Below are 21,255 nucleotides of genomic sequence, written 5' to 3'. Positions count from 1 at the left end.
ACTTAACATGCACTCTCACCTACACATACTTACACACACTCATACACATGCAGGTACACACACACACACACATACATATACCTACATATACTCACACGTACATGCACACAAACACTCGGACACATACACATGCAATCACATACACATACACAGTTACACATGCACGCTCATACATACACTCCCGCATGCAGTCATACACACATACACGGTCACACACAGGCACGCGCACACACTCACTGACATGCAGCCACGCACACGCCCGTCCTTGCCCTCACACCTGCATGCAAACACTCATACGCACACATGTACTGTTTCACCCCCTTACACACACGCGTGCCCACGCAGCTCTCCCTCCCGCGGCGAGCAGGGCCAGCTCCCGGGGCAGGGAGGACGGGTCCCTTCTGCCGGCCGGGGCAGGACGCCGGCGGCTGAGAAAGCCCGGCCCCGGGTAGCGCGCTCCACCTGCCCCTGCCCCTGCCGCCCGCCGGGAGGAGGGATGGAGGGCGGCAAGTAGCCTCTCCCGGCCTGTTGCTCCGAACGTGACAAAGGGCTCGAGCATCCCTCCGGAGCCTCCGCCTGGATAAATCTGCCGGTTCCCGGAGTTCGGGTGGGACGGCTTTGCCGAGGATACGTGGCTCTGCTGACAGCTCCTGTTGCGTCCGACTGTCCCTGGTATTTCCCCCCCGCCGTTGCCATCCGGAGCGGCGAGGAGAATGAAGCTGGAACACGGTAACGGCGAGGGCAGGGAGTCCGCTGCCGGGCGTAAATTATAGCGCGTCTTGACACGGAGGTTTCTCCCGGGGAAATCTGTTTTCTGTCTGCGCGGAGGCCACGGCCCCTAGAAGGTGCTCGGGCGTCGGGGATTGTGGCGATGGGGGAGCTTCGGGGACCCTGGGGCAAGTCTGCCGCAGAGTCACAGACCGTGAGGGTGGCAGGGAGCGCAGGAGGTCACAACCAGTCCAACCGCTGCTCCAAACACGACCAGCCCAACTGCATCATCCCAGACAAGGCTTCATCTGCCCGGGTCTTCAAACCCTCCAAGGATGGAGAGTCCAGAAGTACCACCCCGATGAGCACCTCCGAGGTGCTCTTGCCTGGCATCCAAGGGATGGGAGAGTTACCCCGGGGGGAAGTGGCCTAGGGGAGCGGACACACGGCCTGGACCCTGGGGGGACCTACACCGAGGTAGTGTCCTCCTGACTTGCCATTTTACCGGGGAGAGGAGCAGCTTACGCTGGTGTGAGGCCACCTGCCTGCTGTGTGACCACTGCTACCCTGGAGCAGAGTCAGATTCCTCTGGATTAAATATGTCAAGTGTCTGCAGCCGGGAGCTCTTACCCAGCGTCTCCAGGCTAGCATGCAGGGGTATGCCCACGCCAGCCAGGGAAGGAGCAGTGCCCAGCCCTACACACTGCCCATCTCCTGGGCTGTCAGGGGATGGGTGCAGGGAAAGCATCCATGCAGACAGCACTCGGTCACTGAAGGGAAGGCGGCTGAAGGCATCCCCAGACACGGAAAGATCAGGGAAGGCTGCAGGTTTCTTTCCGGAGCAGTATATCCATAATGCTATGAAGCAGCTCGTACCCCTGCAGCGAGGCACGACGTGTCAGCAGCCCCACGTTGCATCGCTGGGCACAGAGGGGCGGAGAGAGAGATGAAGGGGGTTGCAAACGGTCCCGTCTCACTCCTCACTGCATGCGCCAGCCAGGGATCAGCCGTGCCCCAGGCACGAGTCCCTTCCTCCTAGAGCAAGGAATCGCTCTTGTCCATGCAAAGCCCTCACTGCATGAAACCAGTTTAAAACGAACCAAAAGGAGTGGGTCATTAAAGGGTGGTGCTTGTGGCCACGAGACACGGTGGGAGCTGAGAGTGCAGCCAGATTCACCAAGATGTTGGACACGTGCGTGGAGGACAGGGGTATCAGGAGCGATTGGGCAGGGAGTGAGGGGCACGGCCTCTGCATCAGACCCTCCATGCTGGAGGCTGCAAGGGAGAGGCGCCGGAGGTGGGCAAAGCGGACCTGGAGTCTGCCCCAGCACGTGGCAGCTCTTACGTTCTTATATTGTCAAGGTCAAGGACTTGGGTCTCTCCAGAGCCTCAGAGGAGGTCGGGGCTGCTGGGGGTCTGGTGCCAGTAGGGCTTTTCGTCCAGCCAGTGCCCCAATAAAGCAGCAGGAGCTTCATGACCAGGAGCACAGGCTGAGCCTGCGACCCCGGGCGCGTACAGGGGGAAAGGGAAATTCCTCCCTTTGTTGGGAAACGGAGCGTGCTTGATCTGGCACCACAGAGGCAGGGTAAACCCGGCCCCCTGCGGGGCTGCTCTGCAGACTGGAGCCGACTTGGCCCTGGCTTCTGGTGCCCCACGCCTGCCCTGGCACCCCCTGCCTTGCTGGGAGGCCAGAGAGAAGGGGGGGCCGGGCAGATGCGGAGCTGGGGCCAGGGAAGGGGAGCAGGGTCGCAGGGGGGAGGGGACAGGCCCATGGTGGGGGGAAGGGGCAGTTCACGCAGTGGCAGGAGACCTGGAGGGGACGCAGCGATGTGCAGCGCCGTGGGGATCTCAGTGCCCGTGCCTGAAAGGCTGGAGCTGCACTCAGGTCTGAGGTGCAGAGTCAAGGCTGAAAAATCCCCGGGTTTTTCTTATCCAAGGGGAATCCAGTTGGATGTGGAGCCTCTCCTCATCCCACGTCCTGAGCTGGGAGATTGGGCCGGACGTCCAGCACGTGTGCACATCCCTGGGGCGGGAAGCAGAGGGGTCCGGCCTGATCCCAGGACTCCAGGAGCTGGTGCCTTGGAGAGTGTCCTCCAGGCACAAGGACATCAGCTGGCAGCTCTGCAGATCTTCTGGTGGGATGAACCGGGGCACTGGGGCTCTGCTGGCGGGGGACAGAGCTGGGGGCAGCAGGGGACGGTGGAGACCAGGCTGAGCAGCCCTGCAAGGGGACTGACCCCTTCTTTAGCTTCTGGCCCATCTGGGCCATCCATCCTCCCTGCCTTTCACATTGGGGAGAGGGTGAGGGATGGCGGCAGGGGGTTGCAGAAGGTGCCCTGTGCATCTCCTGCATATACAGGGAAGCTGGAGGATGGATGGACGAGCTGGAGCTCATGGGGTAGGAGGAGAGGAGAGGGGGCTTTGCACCTAGCCCTTGAACTGGGCTAGCCGACCCTCAGGGGTCAGATGCTTCCCACCGTGTTGCACCTATTTCAGCTGGTGCTTGGGACAGGGCCCGTGGCCGGCTGGCTGTGCACATGCAGCGCCTAGCACCACAGGCCCAGGCCTCCAGCGCTCCCCTTGGCTCACCAGCCCGCAGCAGCTGTGCACAGTTGGGCTGGCTGCCTCCTTCACGGGCCTGTCACAGAGCCACGTGCAATGGGCCCCATCCTGCCCAAGCCATTTCTAACTCATTTCACGGGGGGAGTGTCTCAGGACCCCCTGGGAACCATGTGTCTCTTCCTGTCCCAAACTGGAGCCGAAGGGAAGCCGCTGGCAGCGGGACTGGGCTCCTGGGCTGTGCTGTCTGGTGCACGGCCCACCAGCATCCACGTTCCCCTCCAGAGGTGGCTGCATTTCAGTGCTAGGGAGGGGCGGTGAGTGCAGTGTCTTCCCTCCCAGCCCCTCTGCCCTCCCCATCCCTTTGCAATCAGGGGCTGAGACCACATAGACTCCGTAGACTTCATAGCCCGGGGCCTGTGCTGCCCGCGGTGTCCAGCACCCAGGGTGGGACGGGGCCGAGCGGGGAGGGGAGGGGAGATAAGAGGCCTCCCAGCTGGAGAGCGCAGCCCCTGGGAGAGAGATTCCAGCTGCTTTCCCCCCACCGTCCCCTCTCCCGCCCCCGCCTGCCCCCGGCCAGCTCGCAGGACGCGTTTGCCGGGCCATAAACCGTGAAATACAACATCCTCCGTGCAGCAGGGAGCACGCACACATGCCGTGCAACGAGGGGGGTGCTCCCTTCCCCGCCGCGGACAGGGCCCATGCAGCTCACCCAGGCCCGGCGCGGGGGCCGTTTCTGAGTCACGCCAAGCACTTCTCCGGCACCCAGCCTCCCTCCTTCCCTCAGCAAGAATCGCCCCACTGCTCCAGGTCCTGCTGGGGCCGGGGTGGACGGTAAACCCAGCGCAAGAGGGGCCAGCGCAGGCCCCTGGTTGCAAGGGACACTCTCGCCCGACGGATGTGGGATGCACCAAAGAGTTGGTGCTCGAGCTCGTGCAAAACCATTACCCCACGTGGCAGCAGAGAAGCAGCCTGGAGGACCAGGAGCCTGCACAGCTCTCTGGGCTCCAGCAAGGCCTCTCAGCAATGTGTGAGTGCAGCCGTGAGGCCTCCCTAAATTTACAGCACTTGCTCCTGAGGGTGAGCTTTCTGTGCAAGGTGTTGGCAGCAGGGGCCTGGGGGTGGGGAGAAGATCCATTGCTGTGCAACTGAGTTATAACAGCTTTAAAACGGGCCCTTCTGGGGATTTATCTCCTTGCTGAGTCCACCCTTTTAGGCAGCTCCTTCTGGAAAATAAATTCTCCATCACGGACACCTGGAAGCTGACTTGCTTCTGGAGCAGAGCAAAGCTGAGGGCGCCGGCAGCTCCGGGCGACCACTGAAAGCCCCAGAAATGCCCTTTCCCTGGGCACGGGGTGCCCGAGAGAGACGTATTGATCATCCTCTGGTGCCTATTAACCCCCTCCTCTAGCTGGGCCCTGAAACACAGAGGCTGAGTGACTTGCCTGGGCTCTCGTGGGCTATCTGTGGCAGAGCAATTATGTGCTCTCCTGGCCCCTCTTACAGGCTATGTTGTCTGTAGAAATCTAGGCAGATCCCCTGGAAAAGACTCAGGTCAGTCACACAGACCCTGACCAGCACAGAAGCGCCCTCAGGGCCATCTGTGTTCGTAGCAGGCCAACTCTGAGCCCCAAAAGGAAGCCCCCAGACCTCTGGGGTCACACCAACGCTAATGCACTCCTCTTCATCTCAACAACATCATTCCCCTCAGACCACAAGCCAGAGGCTTGCAAACCATACTGCCACGTTCAGCCATCACTACCTATGCTGACATAGCCATAAGCAAACTCTGACCTGCTCGTGCCTCAGTTTTCCCATCTGTAAAACGGGTTCGGCTCAGCACCGTGTATGCGAGCACCTGTATGGACTGCTTCGCTGACCAGCAACCCTACCTCAGAGGCATGCAGGCTGGCTCAAAACTACCCCCAGGCTCCCGCTCTCAGGCAGGTGGGAGAGCGATGATTTATTCATAGAGTCGGTTTCCTGCTGGTCTGCCGTCAGCAGACGATTTCCAGCAAATCTGCATGAGAATAAATAATGCATTGTGTGTTCTGGTCCAGAGCGCGGCGAGGATGGCAATGCCGTGTGTAGCCAGGGAGAAAGAGAGCGGCAGATGCACACGCACGTCGCCACGCTTGCCGGTGTGCCTGCCATTGCACAGAGCCGTGACGCCGGGTGCGTCTGGGCATGGGTAGCGGGACGTGGCCGGCTGGATTCCCACACCCGGCCGTGCAGCATTTGCTGCTCTTAACCTGCAGCCTCTGGTTTCTCTCCCTTTCCCCCAACGCGGGGCAGCCTCTGGTCCACCCCCGCTTGGCCCGGCCGGCCGGAGACGTTCCTGCAAGCGAAGAAGCAGCTACCAAAGCCAGCTTGGTGTTTCTACCCCATGTCGAGCAGCTGCAGTGGGGCCAGGATACGCATCGCATCCCAGCATGCGCACACACCGAGTATGTCATGTTTATGTCTCCGGAGGGAGTTTGCTGATGGGGCCATGTATTACAGAGGCTTTATTGGCATGGGTTAGGGATGATGAGTTCTGCAGGTCATCTCCTGTTCGTGCCAATAAAATCTGTCTCCCACATCATCCTGCGGCCGGCGAGTGCCACATGTGATACAGAAGGAAAAACTCCCCCGGACGGGCTGGAGAGAGCTTTTAAACCTTTTATTGATACTATTTTCCGTGCCCTGCACCTGTGGAGCCCAGCTCTGTTAGCACACTCAGGCCGCAGCGGGAGAGGGAAATTATCTCAGATCCATTTCAGACCCCTCGAAAAAAATGACCGAAAATAACTTTTCTATATATAAAAATGCCATTATTTTAATGGCCGTTATCGCCTGACCTACCAGGGCTAGGAAAAGCAAGTATAGATCATTTTTAGTGGGTTCTCGACTGGATTGGCTATACTTTCTCTGCACACGATGGGACTCCAGGCACAAGGACAATTGGGCTCTCGAGATGGAGGGGCGCAGAAGCCTGCCGGACTGGGCAGCAGCCCGTATGCCTCGAGCTCTTGATCTGGAGCTAATATTGTTTGCATGAGTGCAGAGCGTGCAGGGGATGGCACTGCTCTCACACCGCCTTGCGTGGGTGCAAATGGCCGTATGAAGGGCAAGGCAGCAAGAATCCAGCCCCAGCGTCAGGAAATCTCTTGGCACATGTATTTTACAGATGCCTGAAGTCAGGATCATAGAGTCGGAGACAATGAGGGTGGAAGGGAGCTCAGGGGGTCACATCTAGTCCAACCCCCTCCTCCAAGCAGGACCAGCCCCAGCTACGTCATCCCAGCCAAGGCTTTGTCTACCCAGGGCTTCAAAACCTCCAAGGATGGAGACTGCTCCTCTCTCTGGGGAGCCTGGTCCAGGGGTTCATCACCCTCCTCGTGAGAAAGCTTTTCTTAATATCCAACCTCAACTTCCCTTGCTGCAGCTGGAGCCCATTGCTCCTTGTCCTGTCGTCTGCCCCCACGGAGACCAGCCCAGCTCCAGCCTCTTTGCAGCCCCCCGGCAGGGAGGTGAAGGCGGCTATTCAATCCCCCTCGGCCTTCTCTTCGCCAGACTAAATCAGCCCATTTCCGTCAGCCTCTCCTCACCAGTCCTGTCCCCCAGCCCCACACCCATTTTCATTGCCCTCCGCTGGACTCTCTCCAATGTGTCCACATCCTTTCTGTAGTGGGGGGCCACAGCTGGACACAGGACTCCAGATGTGGCCTCATCTCTGAGCAGGGTCTGCACTTTCTGATGGACACGTGCCATCCCCAGCCCCACGGGGCCTCGCAGGCACGCCAAGAGCCACCAGTTTTTGATGCCACAGGATCTTTTTCATGTGGCGTGCCATTTTTAAGCATCGAATCCAGCCCGCATCCCGCCGTCTGATTATCTCAGGGTTTCAGCTTGATGGATGGTTTGGGCTGGTTGCGTGGGAGAGAAGATGCTGTCTCTAATCGAGACTCGCCAGACAGGCTCCACGCATGGGAGCCACAGAGCTGGCGCTGGCGTGTCCTGCCAAGCGCGAGGCGCAGGAGGAGCCCGGACCCCTGGTGTCATCCGTGGCGTCACGGGGCGCGCGTGGCTCCGGCTCCAGTGCCGAAGCCCAGCGTGTCTGCAGCAGCTGAGCGTGCCTGGGCCGTGTGACCTCAGCAGCAGAGGTCAGGAGAGCGGGGACCGAGGATGGCTCTGCGGCCGGGACAGAAAGGCAACGCTTCGAGGCCGTTCGGGTCCAGCTCCCCGCGCGGAGGAAGGGCACCTGCATCTTGCGGATGCCCCGTGACACCAGGTGCAGCGACCACGCAGGCTGGGGGCAGCTCGGGCCCCCCGGCTGCTCTCCCGTGCCTGCGTCCCGCGCCGGTGGGGGGTCTCCGGGGCAGGCTGGGCTTAGCGCCTGGCCCAGCGCCAGGCGGGACAAAGGAGACGGAGCTGGCGTGCAGCCAGGGGTGGATTTAGCGCTCGTAATGTCATCAGCGCCGAAGGGAAATTGCTGCGGCGCTGACGGGGCTTCGGGGCGGCTGTTCTTTGTCTCGCGGCCGGGGTCCCGGGACGAGCCGCCCTCGCCCCCACGCCCGCGCCTGGCACCCGCGGGAGGGACAGGCCGGGGACCCGGGGGGGATGGAGGAGCCAGCGTGGGGGAGCAGAGAGGGGAGAAGAGGTGGCAGAAAGCAGCTCCGCCAGCCGCGCCGGAGGAAGGAGCGGGGTGGCGCTGGGCTGGGGGTCCAGGCAGGTGGAGATGGGGCTCACACGCTTCGCTCTGGTCCATCCCTGCTCTCCTCATCCCCCCTTGGGAGATGGGGGCAGGTCTCCCCCACAGCCCCCTCAAGCTTTCCCCCTGCCCATTGCTCCCCAGGCCCACGGGGACCGGCCCCAGCACCCTCCAGAGCCCCCGTGCTGAGCCAGTCCTTGCTGCTCCCTCCTTGGCTTTGTTTTCCTGCCTCTCCCGCTCGCCGGCTCTCTCCCCCAACCTGCCAGCCTGGCCCGTCTCCAAAGACAGCATTAAGGAGCCCCTTATCGATCAGAGGATGCTACTTTATTGTCTCTCGTTAAGAGCCTGTGATGGGCAGAGGTGCCCTGTCTGCAAAGGAGCAAGGACATTGCTCGGGGAGGGGGTTGCTCTAGGGTGGGGCCTGGAGCTGTCCGAGATGAGGGCAGCCCCATCGCACCCTCCAGCGACCCGGGCCGTGCGAGCATCCGGGTGGCCCAGACCCCGTCCGCCTGCCTCCTCTTGCTGCCCCCTGCTCCATCTCACTTGACCTCCCTCCTGCTGGCTTCCTGGGGGTCTCGGGGGTGGCTCCCGGGCTGGTAGGTGGTCTGCGCTGTAGCTTCCCCAGGGCCGGGAAAGCATCTGAGCTGTGCACGCTGCCTTTTTTTCCCGTCACCGTATATCATGATGGGAGGGTGCTCCCCGGGACGCAGCCTGGCTGCCGTGGCTTTGGCAGAGGCATTTGCGGCAGGCGCAGCAGGCAAATGCATTTGCGTGGCACTCCTGCCACAAATACCAGTGGGTGTCAAACCCAGAGGGTGCACCAAGGAGCAGTCGTGGCTGAAAGAAAACCTGTATGTCTTACCCGGGTCTCTGTACTGCCCAGAGGTGCCTGCAGGGCTGCCCCCATCTCACATGGGTGCCGGGGGCTGCTTCAGCCCCCCATGCACTATGTGCAGGCAGAGGGTGGATGTAGGAACATAAACGAGGAGCTGGCACCGCGGCGCGCACTTAGCCAGGAGATCACGCAGCAGCCCAGAGCCAGGCTGGGCTGGGGGAGAACTGGGATCAACCAGCAACGTAAGTCAGGTGTCCTGAGAGCGGGGCCAGGACAGAGGGACAAGTCTGGGGCGACCTCCTGGAGCAGGAGAGCATCTCCCTGGGGCTGGGCTGATCCCAGGGTGAAGCAGAGGCCAAGGGTCTTTGCAGGGTCTGTACTCAGGTCCTGCATGCAGCTAGCAAGCCAACCGCGGCCTTTGCCCCCCAAGCTGTAAGTGCCCCCCTCCGCGGGAGGCATGTTTCGGGGAAGGACTTGGTGCTCCCAGCCAAGGCGGCTGAGTCAGAGGCACGGGGCGAGGGGGCGGCCGGGGGCAGAGGCCGCCGGGAAGCCCAGCTGTTGGGCACGACCTTTCAGAGAAGCGTTGACGGCATCGTGGGCCCCGGGAAGGGGGGAAGCCGGAGAGGCAGATGCTGCGGCTTCTGCAGAGGCAGAGGAGCCGTCGCCCCAGAAGCCCTCCCCGGCTCAGAGCCGGGGGCTGGACGGTGCTCCAGCGGGCTGCGCGCACGGCCCTGCGCCTGGGTCTTGCTGCCACCCTGTGGGAGCCGCACACTAGAGCAAGCCCGTCCATCGCCTCCATCCCGGCTCCCACGCTGCCCGCCACGCTTCGCAAGCGCCCCGTATGCGTGCTTCACCCCCAGAGGCACCCACCGCCTGCCCCGGGTGGGGAGAGCAGGGGAGAAGTGGGCGCTGAAGGGAGCCGGGTACAGACGGCCGTCCGGCTGCAAGCAGGGAGGTCTGGGTTCGACCCCCTCGGCCTCAGTTTCCCCATCTGTGACAGGGTGCATAATAACCTTCACCCGCAGCCCGGGGCTGAGCGCTCGGTGCCTCGAGCCAGGGGGCTAGATGGCCTCACAAGGCCTGCTTTCCTCCGCTCCTAGGCTGCGCGGGAGCTCCATTAAAAGGCAGCTCTCCTGTCAGCAGTCATTGCCGAGACCCAGCCCGGGGTACCTGGGCTGGCAGACCCAGCCCTTCGCAGGGGTCTGAAGCACTCTCTGCAACCCAGGCTCTGTGCAGGTCAGGGATGCACTAGCAGGGCTGCCACTAGCTTCCCGCACGCGCATGAATATACTCGCGCCCGGACTGGCACCAGGCACCCACTCCCGGGCGGATGTGCCAGGAGCCCAGAGCTCTTCGGCATCACCACGGGTTTGCACAAGCTTCTCAATGCCCGTGGCCGGCCCTTGTTCCTGCCAGGCCGTGACTCCAGGGGTAGTTCACAGCACCAGCGGCACCCATGGGTCTCCACCCCGGGATGGAGGGTGACCCTGTACACGCTGCCCAGGGTTTCCAATGCATGCGGCCAAGCCAGCTGGGCACAGCTCCATCCCCCACGGCCTGGGGACCGGAGCAACCTGCCGGGAGCTCACCGCTGCCCCCAGCCCCAGGGTCAGAGGGGGCCAGCAAGAGCAGCCTTGCACCCAGGGCTCTTAGCAGGTCAGACTAGATCACCTCAGTCAGTCTCCAGCTGGGACACCTGCAGAGCCCCTCTGGACGGCGCTACCCGGCTGCGCGTGCCCAGCGGCATGCAACACGTGGAAATAGCCTCCAGCAGAAGGGACTAGCTGCGTGTGTGCGCGCTCCCCCACTGCTGCTCAGGATGGGAGCCCTGCTCGTGCTGCCAGCCCCGGGGAGAGCTCCTCTCGCCCCCGGGCTGGAAGCCGGGGTCCGTTTTGTAGAGCGACGGCGACCAGCGATTCTCAGCCGGGCTGACAGGGCACTCAGGAGGGTGCCTTGAGGCGTGAGGAGATAAGCAAATAAGCTCAGCCAGGCTCAGACTTGTCCCTGCCGGGAGGGTCCCCCCTGCCCTGCCCAGCCCCTGGGTGAGGAGGGCAGCACTGGAAGATATCCATTAGCTTTTGAATGGGGTGCCGTGCCTCCTACCCCTCCCCGGCTGGCCGAGGGCTGGCCCTTGCACACCTGATTCGGGGGGAACCGGCAGCCCTGGAGACCAGGAGCGTCCTCTCGCGCTTGCTGCCTGCCCCCCGGGCTGCGTGGAAAGGCAAGGAGCAGGCGGGCGCACGGCTAACGCGGTCTCCTCTCTGTGTCCCGGCAGCGCCGCCGAAGGAGCCCGTGCTGATGTGCCGCTCCAACAACTACCCCAAGCGTTTCTACTGCAGCTGGCACCTGCCCAGCCCCACCTACGTCCCCAACACCTTCAACATCTCCGTCATGTGAGTGCCCGGCCGCGGGGCCCTTGGCAGGCATCGGGTCCGGGGGGCACGTCTGGAGTCGTCCCCTTCAGTCTGGCTGATCCCAGGGCCGCGGCCTCCCTGCCGGCTGCTCCAGGGGAGGGGGGGGAAGAAGGCAGCAAAGGAGCTGAGCAACCTCTCACCCCAAAAGGAGGCTTGTAGGCTGGGGACCCAGATGGGCTCCCAGCTGTCACCCCAGGGACAGCACCACAGGGGAGTAGGGGACTAGGGAGGAAGACGGGGCAGGGGTCTGCATGAGGCTGCTGAGAAGCAGTGGGTTGATTAGCTCTCCAGAGCTGCAGGCTGGGCATTGAGGCCAGCCTGCCCTGACCGGGCCATGTGTCCCCAGTCGCCCAGGTAATGCCCATTGCTTCTTGTGTTTCTGGCAGACACGGCACCAGAGAGATGGTCTGTGAGAAAGAGGCTGTGCCCAAGAACAGGTGTCACATCCGCTACCTGCAGCTCTTCTCCACGGTGAAATACAAGGTGACCTTGACCGTCACGAACGCGCTGGGCAGGAACTCCACCACCATCACCTTCGACGAGTTCGCCATAGGTAATTTCCACGGCAGGCACTTGCTGAGCTTGTTGGGGACCTGGCAGCGTGGTAGTGCCAGGGAAAGGTGCCAGCGTGGGAGCTGGGGAGTAGAGGCCCCTGGCTGTCCACGGGAAGAGCCGGTCCCCCACCCCCATGGCCTGCCAAAGCATTTCACCTTGCACAAACACAGAGCAAGGCAAGATGCAACCCCATGCCAGCTGCCCCCAGCCCCAACCCCTTCTGCTTGCCAGCCCTCGTGCACCCAAGTTGCACAACTAGCAGACAAACTGAAGTGACTCCGCTCCGAAGCAGGGGCTCAGACACCTCTTGGCAGGGGGAGATGCTCATGGGAGTCCTGTTGGGCCCATGAGGCTGGCAGCGGCTCATGTCCCTAGCAGCCATCCTGATCGTGGAGAAAAAAGATCCTGCCGCAAAGGGGTGGAGGCCAGGAGGGATTCACTATCTGCACCAGATTGCATATAGGTTGGGATGCACTCCCATAAAGCAGTGATCCTCAACCAGTGTGCTGAGGTTAGCAGTGTGAAGGGGTCAACATGGTTCATGAGACAAACTCAGAGATTTTAAATGGGAACCCATCATGATAAAATCACTCTGATGTGCTGTGGGCTTGCTGAGTTCTTTACAGCAGAAAAATTTCTCTATTACAATATTTCCATAGTTGAAAACAGAGTGAAATCTAAGAGCTGGCATTTTCTGAGGGGTGTCTTGAGTCTATCGAGGGGTGCCTTGAATCTACTGAGGGTGTCTCGCATCTATCCAGGAGTGTTTGAGTCTAGAGAGGGTGCCTTGAGTCTAGAGAGGGGTGCCTTGAGTCTATTCATGGTGCCTTGGGTCTATCAGGGGTGTCTTGAGTATATCAAGGGGTGCCTTGAGTCTACTGAGGATGCATTGAGTCTATCAAGGGTTGCCTTAAATCTGTTGATGGTGCCTTGAGTCTATCAGGGGTGCCTTGAGTCTATAGAGGGGTATCTTGAGTCCATCGAGCTGTGCCTTGAGTCTATCTAGGGTTGCCTTGAGTCTATTGAAGGATGCCTTGAGTCTATCGAGGGGTGGATTGAGTCTATTAAGGGTTGCCTTAAATCTGTTGATGGTGCCTTGAGTCAATCAAGGGTGCCTTGAGTCTATAGAGGGGTGTCTTGAGTCCATCGAGCTGTGCCTTGAGTCTATCTAGGGTTGCCTTGAGTCTATTGAAGGATGCCTTGAGTCTATCAAGGGTGCTTTGAGTCTATCAAGAGATTCCTTGGGTCTATCAAGGATGTGTTTAGTCTATTGAGGGTGCTTTGAGTCTATTGAGGGTGCTTTGAGTCTATCTTGGGTTCCTTTGAGTCTACTGAGAGGATGTCTTGAGTCTGTCAAGCGTGCCATGAGTCTGTCAAGGGGTACCTTGAGGCTACAAAGGTGAGAACCACTGCCCTACAGCAATGAAAGATATTTAGTCATGAAGCCAGGCAAGGTAGAGGCACACCTTGCAGGCTACCCAAATCAGAGACGCAGAAGCTTTTGTGAGGAAGAGCTGACTGTATCCGATGCCATGGGATGGATCACAAAGCCAAGTGACATGTAAAGCAGCGCGGCAGGAGCTTGCTGGCCTCTGAAGCTGGGTGCTTTAGTCTTCACAACCACTGAGGTCTCATAGGAGAGGAAACAGCCCATATAAACACAGCAGACAAGCAAAAGCTGCTGGGATTACATAGGGTTTGCTTTGCAGTCGCCTGGGCAGGCCCCAGCCTATGGGGGGACCTGGGGTGGGGTTGTCTGAAGACTCACCGTCAAGACAGTATGTACCCCAGACAGCTCAGAGGCGTCGCGTAACCCGAAATACAAAGCCGCCGGAGAAGGAGGGGTTTTGCTGAGGTGCCAGGCAGATACGGGAAGGACCGGCCACGCGCCTCTTGCTGCGTGATGGATCCTTCTCGTGGTGCTGACCAAGGATAAGCATCTCGCAGAGGCCCCCGTGCTGGGCACAGCGATAAGACCCGCAGCGGGTGCAATCTTGCAGTTCTCGAGCATCCTTTGTGCGAAGCCCTTGGCAGCCTGGAGGGAAACAACTTCACAGCGTTATCAGGCTCTCCGCTGGGCTTTGATCCTTCCCTTTCAGGTCTGGAAGAGCCGGAGCTGAATCTAGAGGCTTTGTCAGACCCTCCTGGAGTGAGCAATTAGGGGGAAACCATCCCAAAGCAAGGGACAGGGGTAATTGTGCACTGGGTCCTGGACAAAGCCAGGACGTGAGACCGGCTTTGCTTCACTTTCCATCCAGGTCCAGTGTGAGTTTGCAGGGCAGCCTCAGGGAAGGGGATATTTTTCTTACCGAAAGAAGCTAGTGCATTCTTCTAAAAAAAAAAGAGAGAAAGCAAAGCCCAGAAACATGTGGAGCAGGCTCATTTAGGCTGGTTTCACAAAGTCATCAGCAATTATGGAAAGATCACAGCAAGGAACTGCTCCCCACTGAAGTGCAACCAGTGTTCAGTCCCCCTCCAGCTTGATGTAGCGTGTGCGAATGCATGTGCATGTGACAGCGAGATAACCGAGCAAACCGCACGCGTAATATAAGCATGTGTGACTCGAAGATATCAAGAGAGCTGTTCTTGCTCAGGACAAGGATGGCTTCAACCCCTTCGTCCTGACAGAAGAGGTTGATTCCCAGCAGCGAGAGCAGCCGTGAGCAATACAGGCCTGCAAGCGTCCCTGTGCAATATGAATTTGCACAGCGCTAAGGCCGCGTGGTCCCAGTCCATGCTGTAACTGGGACGAGTTTCCCAGGAACCTGGAGGATCCTTTGAAGCCTTTGAATAAAACTTGGCTGCCTTTGCATGAGAGGCACCTCTTAAACCTCCTGCTCCTCTACGAGTTACGGGACTCAGGGCAGCAATCAACCCCTGCTGTGTTCTCCGAGGTCAGTACATTTGCTCATCAAGAAGCTCTGGACACCTGAAAAGCGTCTCCCCCCCCGCCCCCCGCCCCAGCTTGGGAATCTGACCCCAGGCCCTTGCTGGCTCGAGAGAGTCGGGAACATCTGGTGCCACTCCTCGTGCCGAGCAGGAATCCTCCCGTCCTCCGTCGAACACACAGTAGCCACCCACCCCGGATACCTGGGCTCCAGCCAGCTACCGCCCAAGTTCACGGGGCAGCTAGCCAAAGGCTGAGTGCAAGCCCGTCTCAGGGCAGCTGACTTTCCAGACCCTGCACCATCTGGATTCAGGCAGGGCACAGAGCTGAAACTGCTGTAGCAAGAGCTGGCCGTGCCCCGGTCGAGAGGCCGGGTGCGTCGGGGATTACATAGGGACTGTCCCGCAGTTGTGCGGGTCGGACTAGATCAGAGAGTCGGAGGCTATGAGGGTGGGAAGGGAGCTCACATCGAGTCCAGCCCCTTGCACCAAGCAGGACCGGCCCCAACTGCATCATCCCTAGGCTTGGTCTACCTGGGTCTTAGATAACCCTGGAGGTCCCTTTGCAACCCCACGATTCTCTGGTTTTCCTGGGCCTTTCTCCTCTGTTGGCCCTGAGCTGCAGCCAAGAAAGGTGGCGAGTGTCTGGGACAACATGCTACCGCAGTTTGGCGTCCTTCCACGGACTCGTAAAATCATAGACTCGTGGAGAAGCGGGGCTGGCAGGGAGCTGCAGAAATCACATCCAGTCCAGCCTCCGCCTGAGGCAGGATCAGCCCTGTGCAAACCAGCCCGCACTCATCCACCATGTCAGCTGGACAGGAAACTACCGGCAACCCTGGCACAGCACCAGACATCGCACCCGAACCTGCCGTGGGTCAAGCAGGGGGACCGCGACAGCCGACGTCCTGCTTTTATACGAGGTAGTGCAGAGATGCTCCAGAGACCCCAGGCGGGGCCGTGCCCCGGCTGCAGAGGAAGGCAAAGCCCCCAGTCTGGGATGGAGCGTGGCCCGATGCAGAGCAGCCCAGTGAGGCGCTGCAGGGCATGTCGTGGATCTACCTTCTCCAACAGTGATTCCTGGGAGATCATGCCATCTTCTCTGAAGCAAGACCAGGTCCTGCCTCCCCAGTGATGGGGGCAGCTCTCAGTCAGGATGTTTAAGGTACCACTGGGAAGGGCCCTGATAATGCAGTGAAGAGCACAGCATAAGAAGAGCCGGGACAGAGCTGAATCTCTTGGCAGATGCGTCCATCCTTCTGCTCTGAAGAGCCACCCAGTCTAAGAAGCTGTGAAATTTGCCTTTCCAGGGTTTTGCAGCTGCAGGAAGATGCAGAGATGAGTGAGTTTCATGGTGGGGTTCGGCGACGCTGGTGCAGCTTGGCACTTGCCCTTCAGTGCGGAGGTAACCCCATCGAATCCTAACCGCGATCGCTTCTGCCATCCGGCTGTGCCTGGTCTGCCTTGGTCACCTCCCTTCCCTGCTGGCAGTGTAATGTAGATGAAGCGCCTGCACCACCGCCTGTAGTTGAAGTCCAAGGCAGCATTTCAAGCTTGACCTTTATAGCTTTGGTCGGTTCGAAGGGCCCCTGCTGCTCTAGTCCCGGCCAGCTCCTTGTGCATTAGCACGTGTTAAGCCATGCAAGCGAGCCCCTCTGTCCACACAGCCGGGAGGCTGAGCCTAACAGACATAGCTTCAGGTGTGCACGGCGCTCATCCGCAGCGGTGCAGAGCGCAGGATGGGAAAGCGGGGTAAACCCCTGCGCAGTTCCCCTCAGCAACTACCGGCCCCTCAGTGAGCCGGCCCGTGGACGTCTGCGCAGACGCCGCCTGAGCCGGCATCTGGCAGGATCTCTGCTGGGATTAGGTGGGAGCTGAATTAGCATTAAGCCCCCCTGGTAGTGCTCATTTCTTTTAAAAGAAAAAAATCAAACACTGCTGGGCAAAGCCACAATCCTCTATCCCTCCTCAAGAGGTCTAAGTACCTGAGCGCTGTCTACACTAAGGCCCCCGTGGGCGTGCATCTGTTGGGCATCCCGGTCCCGGAAAATTCAGGTGGAAACACAGCCGGTGGCAAATGCAGAAGCAGGCTGAGGTTAGCAGCTCTTCCTCGGGCCAGATGCTCGGCCATGCACACGGGATGGGGTGGGGGGCGAGAAGATGGCTTTCCCAGCTCCCTGTGACCTGACTTGAACCGAATCTCAGCAGAGCGTGGAAGAGGTCTGTCACTGGTTTCCTTATTAGACCACCCAGCCATTGGGCTCGTCTGAACAGAAGGACCCCCGGGAAGACCTCACCTCCCTGGGCCCGGCTTCCTCCCCCCCTCCCTGCACGCTGGATCCTCCTCCGGGAAATCCTTTCCCCGGCCGCTCGGAAGACCAGCTCTAATTGAGTGGAAAATGACTGGTGCATTGCTTTGATATCCTCGGCGGATGCCTCCCTCGCGGGCCCGCGGCAGCGGTTATTAGCAGCCAGCTGTGAGGAGCCGCTGCGGCCTTGCCGTCCCGAACGACTGGCTGGAGGATGTTTGCAAACCCGACCCAGGAGCCGTCGGGGCTCTGAGCTGCCTGCTCCCCCTCTCCTGCCTGGAAACGGTCCTTTCCATTATGCCTTCTGCAAAGGTTAATACAGGTAGAGAGAAGAGCCGGGAGGAGGGCGACGTGGAAGTGCCACGTGCTGGCAACCCCAGCGCTGCTTGCCCCAGAGGGCTGGGCGTTTGGGACCAGGGGGTCTGGAAGCAGAAGGAGAAGGGGTTGGAGAAGCCTGGAGTGTGGACAGCTTTGCAAGTGGGGAGCGCAATGCAGAGCAGGGATGCAGACGAGGAGAGCACGAGATGAGGGTGGGAGCTATGCCTCCGGGCATAAGCTCTTCCAGGCTCTCTGGGTCTCAAGCAGGTGGTGCTGGCTGCTCTCAGAGGCCGGATACCGGGGTAGACGGACCTGGCTGTATCTGCATCCCCGTGGGACAGCCGGAGCGGAGTCCAAAGGGAAGAAATTCCCATTCCCCCCTGCCTGCTGAAGACCTGAATCAGCGGCTTCACGTTGCAGCCCGTAGCGTCCGGGCAGGCTTTCCAAGCCGGGCGGCACGTGCGGGGAGTCCGCGTCGACCTTGACGGTGACTTGGCCTGGAGGAGAAGGGAGGAAACCCAAGAGCAGGCCAAGCATCGTGGTAGGAAGTCCCAGGGCTTTGCCTGGAGGACGTGGGATCCAGATAACCCCAGAGCTGTTCTCTGGCAGGTCACCCAAGGCTGCTGCTTTCTGACAATTGTTTCGGGGGGCCCGGCTGCAAAAGGCACGTAGCGCTCAGTGGCCACGGGACCCATCCTGAACACCATCCGGTGCTAATTAGACTCTTCTCATTACTGTTCGGCACCAGGGCATGGGTGGTCTGGCTTAGGGGTTACTGACCCAAAGCAGGACGTAGTCCAGGCCAGTTCCCTGAGGGGCTCGGGGGGTCTAGGATCGCAACTGGATTTGGAAGCCGTAGCTCAAATCAGACAAGCGGGGCTCGGAGGCCAGCTTCGAACCAGAATCGCGAGCAGGGAAGAGGAATCAGGGGACGCCAAGAGTCAGAGCCAGGAGCCAAACCAGGCAGACGCTGCAATTTTTGCTTTTGCCCAGACAGGGAGACTGTGGGCTGCAGCGGATGGGACCTGCTGCCTGTGGCTTCAGGTGGTGGCTCTGGCAGGTGGCACTTGTTTGGGGGGTCACTTGCCCTGATCTCTTGGCTGAGTCCAGGGTTCGGGCCGGGCTTCATTCCCGTACGGCCCGGGCCATGGCTGGGATGGGAGGAAGCGGTACGCTTGCAGCAAGCGTTGTCCTGCGCACATACCGGCAACTCCCGGGACCTCGGCCCAGCACCTCCGAGGGAGGTTTCAAAACCCCCGACACGGGAGCAGACGGGGGGAAGGGGGCACCCAGCACAGCCCAGAAGCCTGGGTAAGCCCCGCATCGCTGCGCCTCGATCATCGCTGCCCGGTGTCTGTCCTGGCAGCCCCGCGCCTCCCTGGCGCTGAAGCCGGGCTCCCACCAGATGCCAGATGGTGTTTGCATTCTGCAAAGCAAACGAAAAGCAAACAGCCACCCCCCCACTGCCACCCCCAGATCCCACCTCAGTCCTAATGGGAGCCTTGGGCAGACTATCAAAAGAAGAGGCGCTCATTAAAAATGCAGCATCCTGATGGCACTAATTATTCTGCATATCAAAAGCGGCTGCCACTCTGTGACGCAACCTGCGGGAAGGGAAGGGAAGGCAATTGGGCCCGTTTGGACGGGGGCGCGGGGCTCCCCTAAGGTCTGGACTGGCGTTTCCAGGTACCCTCCATCCTGCTGGAGCTGGGGGCACTTGCGGGTCTGGAAATTGGGCAAGGGGGGAACGGTGGCAATGCGTCCTGCCCCTGCTCCCCACAGTGGCAGATTTCCAAGCCCTGGGCAGGTGGATTGGGCCCAGGCTGTTGCCACATGGCCACCAGTATTGCCTTGTTGTGGCACGAGCAGACCTGGTGCCACTCGTGCAATCCACAGGGCATAAAGCTGGGGCACCGCTGCCCTGGCAGGTCGGTCCTCTTTGAACTGCTTAGCTTAAGGTCCAAGATTTGCCTGGACATAGCAGGCGCGGGGAAGGCATGCCCCTTTCCAGAGCCATCAAGGCAGCGATGCCGCCTTGCATCCAGCCAGCGCTGACCCTTCCACGGGGCAGAGATGGGACTAAATGTCCAGTCCCTTCCAACCCTGTTGGTTGCAAAACCTCGGGTTTTTTTCCTGAGTGGCTTTCTGTTCAGCAGCTGACCGTGGCTGGCTGCTGCATTTCTGAGTTATGGGTGTGGGGCAGGCTGGGATGAGAGGGAGCAAGCTGAGCTGAAGTTTGCCTGAACAGAGCAGAAGCTTTCTGGCGGGGTGCGGGGGGAAGGATATTCGCACCATGCAGCAAGCTGGAAACGAGAGCATTTACTCAGAGGGTCATTTACTTGGCCTGTATAGTTTCCAGTGCTTCCTTCAGTGCTTCGGAGACTATCGAGCCAGTAACAATGGGCCTTGCTCTGTTTATAGGGGTAATTTATTTGCTACATTCTGCCTTTCTTTCTGCCTGGGAATTATCAGCAAACGGGCTTGGATTTGTGCTGAATGCCTCGGAAAAGTATTTGAAAGGGTCGATATGAACCGACCAGGCCGCTGCCTCTGCACCATTTGCAAGCTAATGGAGGCTTTTATGGCTTCAGCTGTTCCTCAGCAGTATTCGGGGCTTGCAAGGAGCTCCCGAAGTCACCTGGAACGGCTGCTGCTCCGTGGCTGGAGAGGAGAGATGGGGAAGAGATTTCAATACAACTGCCCAAGGTTTGCATGACTTGGTTGTTTTGCCAAGGAATGCACCAGCATGAGCTGTCCCAAGGCTTCCTGCAAAGAAACCTGCCGTTCAGACACATTTCTGCTGGAAAAGGATGAAAGCCAGTGGCGAATTCCCTCCCTGCGGGGCCCCGATCGATGGGAGAATGAAGCCTCGTGAATGCTTCCTCGTGGCAGGACTGATGTGAGCCGTGTTTCTTATCCACTGAGCCTCTGCTTACTCTTGAGGACCAGCCTCCAGTATTATTGCCACCGCTTCCCAGAGACCCCAGTATTATTTCCTGCCATGGCGCGGGGTCGGACTAGATGATCTACTCAGGTCCCTTCCGACCCTAGAAACTATGAAACCTCGCGGAGATGAGAGCTGCGTGCATCCAGACTGAGAGAGGGACCCCGAAATAGGCCATGTGCACGGAGAGAGGGAAAGAGAGGGGAACATATAATCACAGACAATGAGGGTGGAAGGGACCTCAGGAGGGCACATCCAGTCCAGCCCCCTGCTCCAAGCAGGACCAGCCCCAGCTACATCCTCCCAGACAAGGCTTTGTCAAGACGGGACCTCAAAACCTCCAAGGATGGAGACTGCACCACCACTCTGGGGAGCCTGCTCCAGTGCTTCACCACTCTCCTCGTGACAGTTTTTTTCCTAATATCCAACCTCAACCTCCCTTGCTGCAACTTGAACCCATTGCTCCTTGTCCGGTCAAGATGAAATGACTTCCCCACGGTCATGGCTTGCCGAAGGCTTGTCTGGGATGGTGTAGTTGGGGCTGGCCCTGCTTTGAGCTGGGAGTTGGACTAGATGTGACCTCCGGAGCTCCCTTCAGCCCTCATTTTCTATGAAATTGTTTTTGCTCTGTTGGCTTGAGGGTGGTAAAAGTCGATGGATCCACAGTGCTTCCTCCTCAAGGTTGATGGTGCTGGATATTTTAGCTCATTGGTAATACTGATAGCATTAAAGCAATGTGGCAGCCGCGATGGTCCAGGAATTATGTGAGAGGCAAAGCAAATGACCTCCGGAGGTCCCTCCCAACCCTAATTTTCTGTGATTGTGTGCAGGAAGTGTGTAGCAGAGCTGGAAGCTGAATGCAAGTAGCTCCAATCCTTCTCACCACAAGCCTCCTCTCTGCAAACACGGTCGTCTTGGTGGTCAAAGCAGTGCAAATGCCGGTCGTTTCCATGAGTTGCAGCCCCATAAGGAAACCACTGGTTTCTGTGGCAGTGCTTGCATTGCTTCTCCACACTCCAGCCTCAAGCGACGGG

The 21,255-nt window shown here is 59.7% G+C and overlaps 1 protein-coding gene across 6 annotated transcripts in view; it reads left to right on the top strand.

Annotated features, from left to right (window-relative positions):
• Positions 1-21,255, top strand: part of CNTFR (ciliary neurotrophic factor receptor) — a 335,695-nt gene that overhangs the window by 283,206 nt on the left and 31,234 nt on the right. For all 6 annotated transcript variants that reach the window (XM_090037554.1, XM_090037549.1, XM_090037553.1 and 3 more), the window contains 2 exons: positions 11,071-11,188; positions 11,596-11,762. In XM_090037554.1, the coding sequence (XP_089893680.1) occupies positions 11,071-11,188; positions 11,596-11,762 (285 nt within the window). The remainder of the gene's footprint in view (positions 1-11,070; positions 11,189-11,595; positions 11,763-21,255) is intronic.

Source organism: Crocodylus siamensis, chromosome 3 (assembly GCF_052110815.1).
Source record: "Crocodylus siamensis isolate JL-2025a chromosome 3, ASM5211081v1, whole genome shotgun sequence".
NCBI lineage: Eukaryota > Metazoa > Chordata > Crocodylia > Crocodylidae > Crocodylus > Crocodylus siamensis.
Note: the sequence above shows the minus strand (reverse complement) of the source record. Positions and strands in the feature narration are given on the sequence as shown.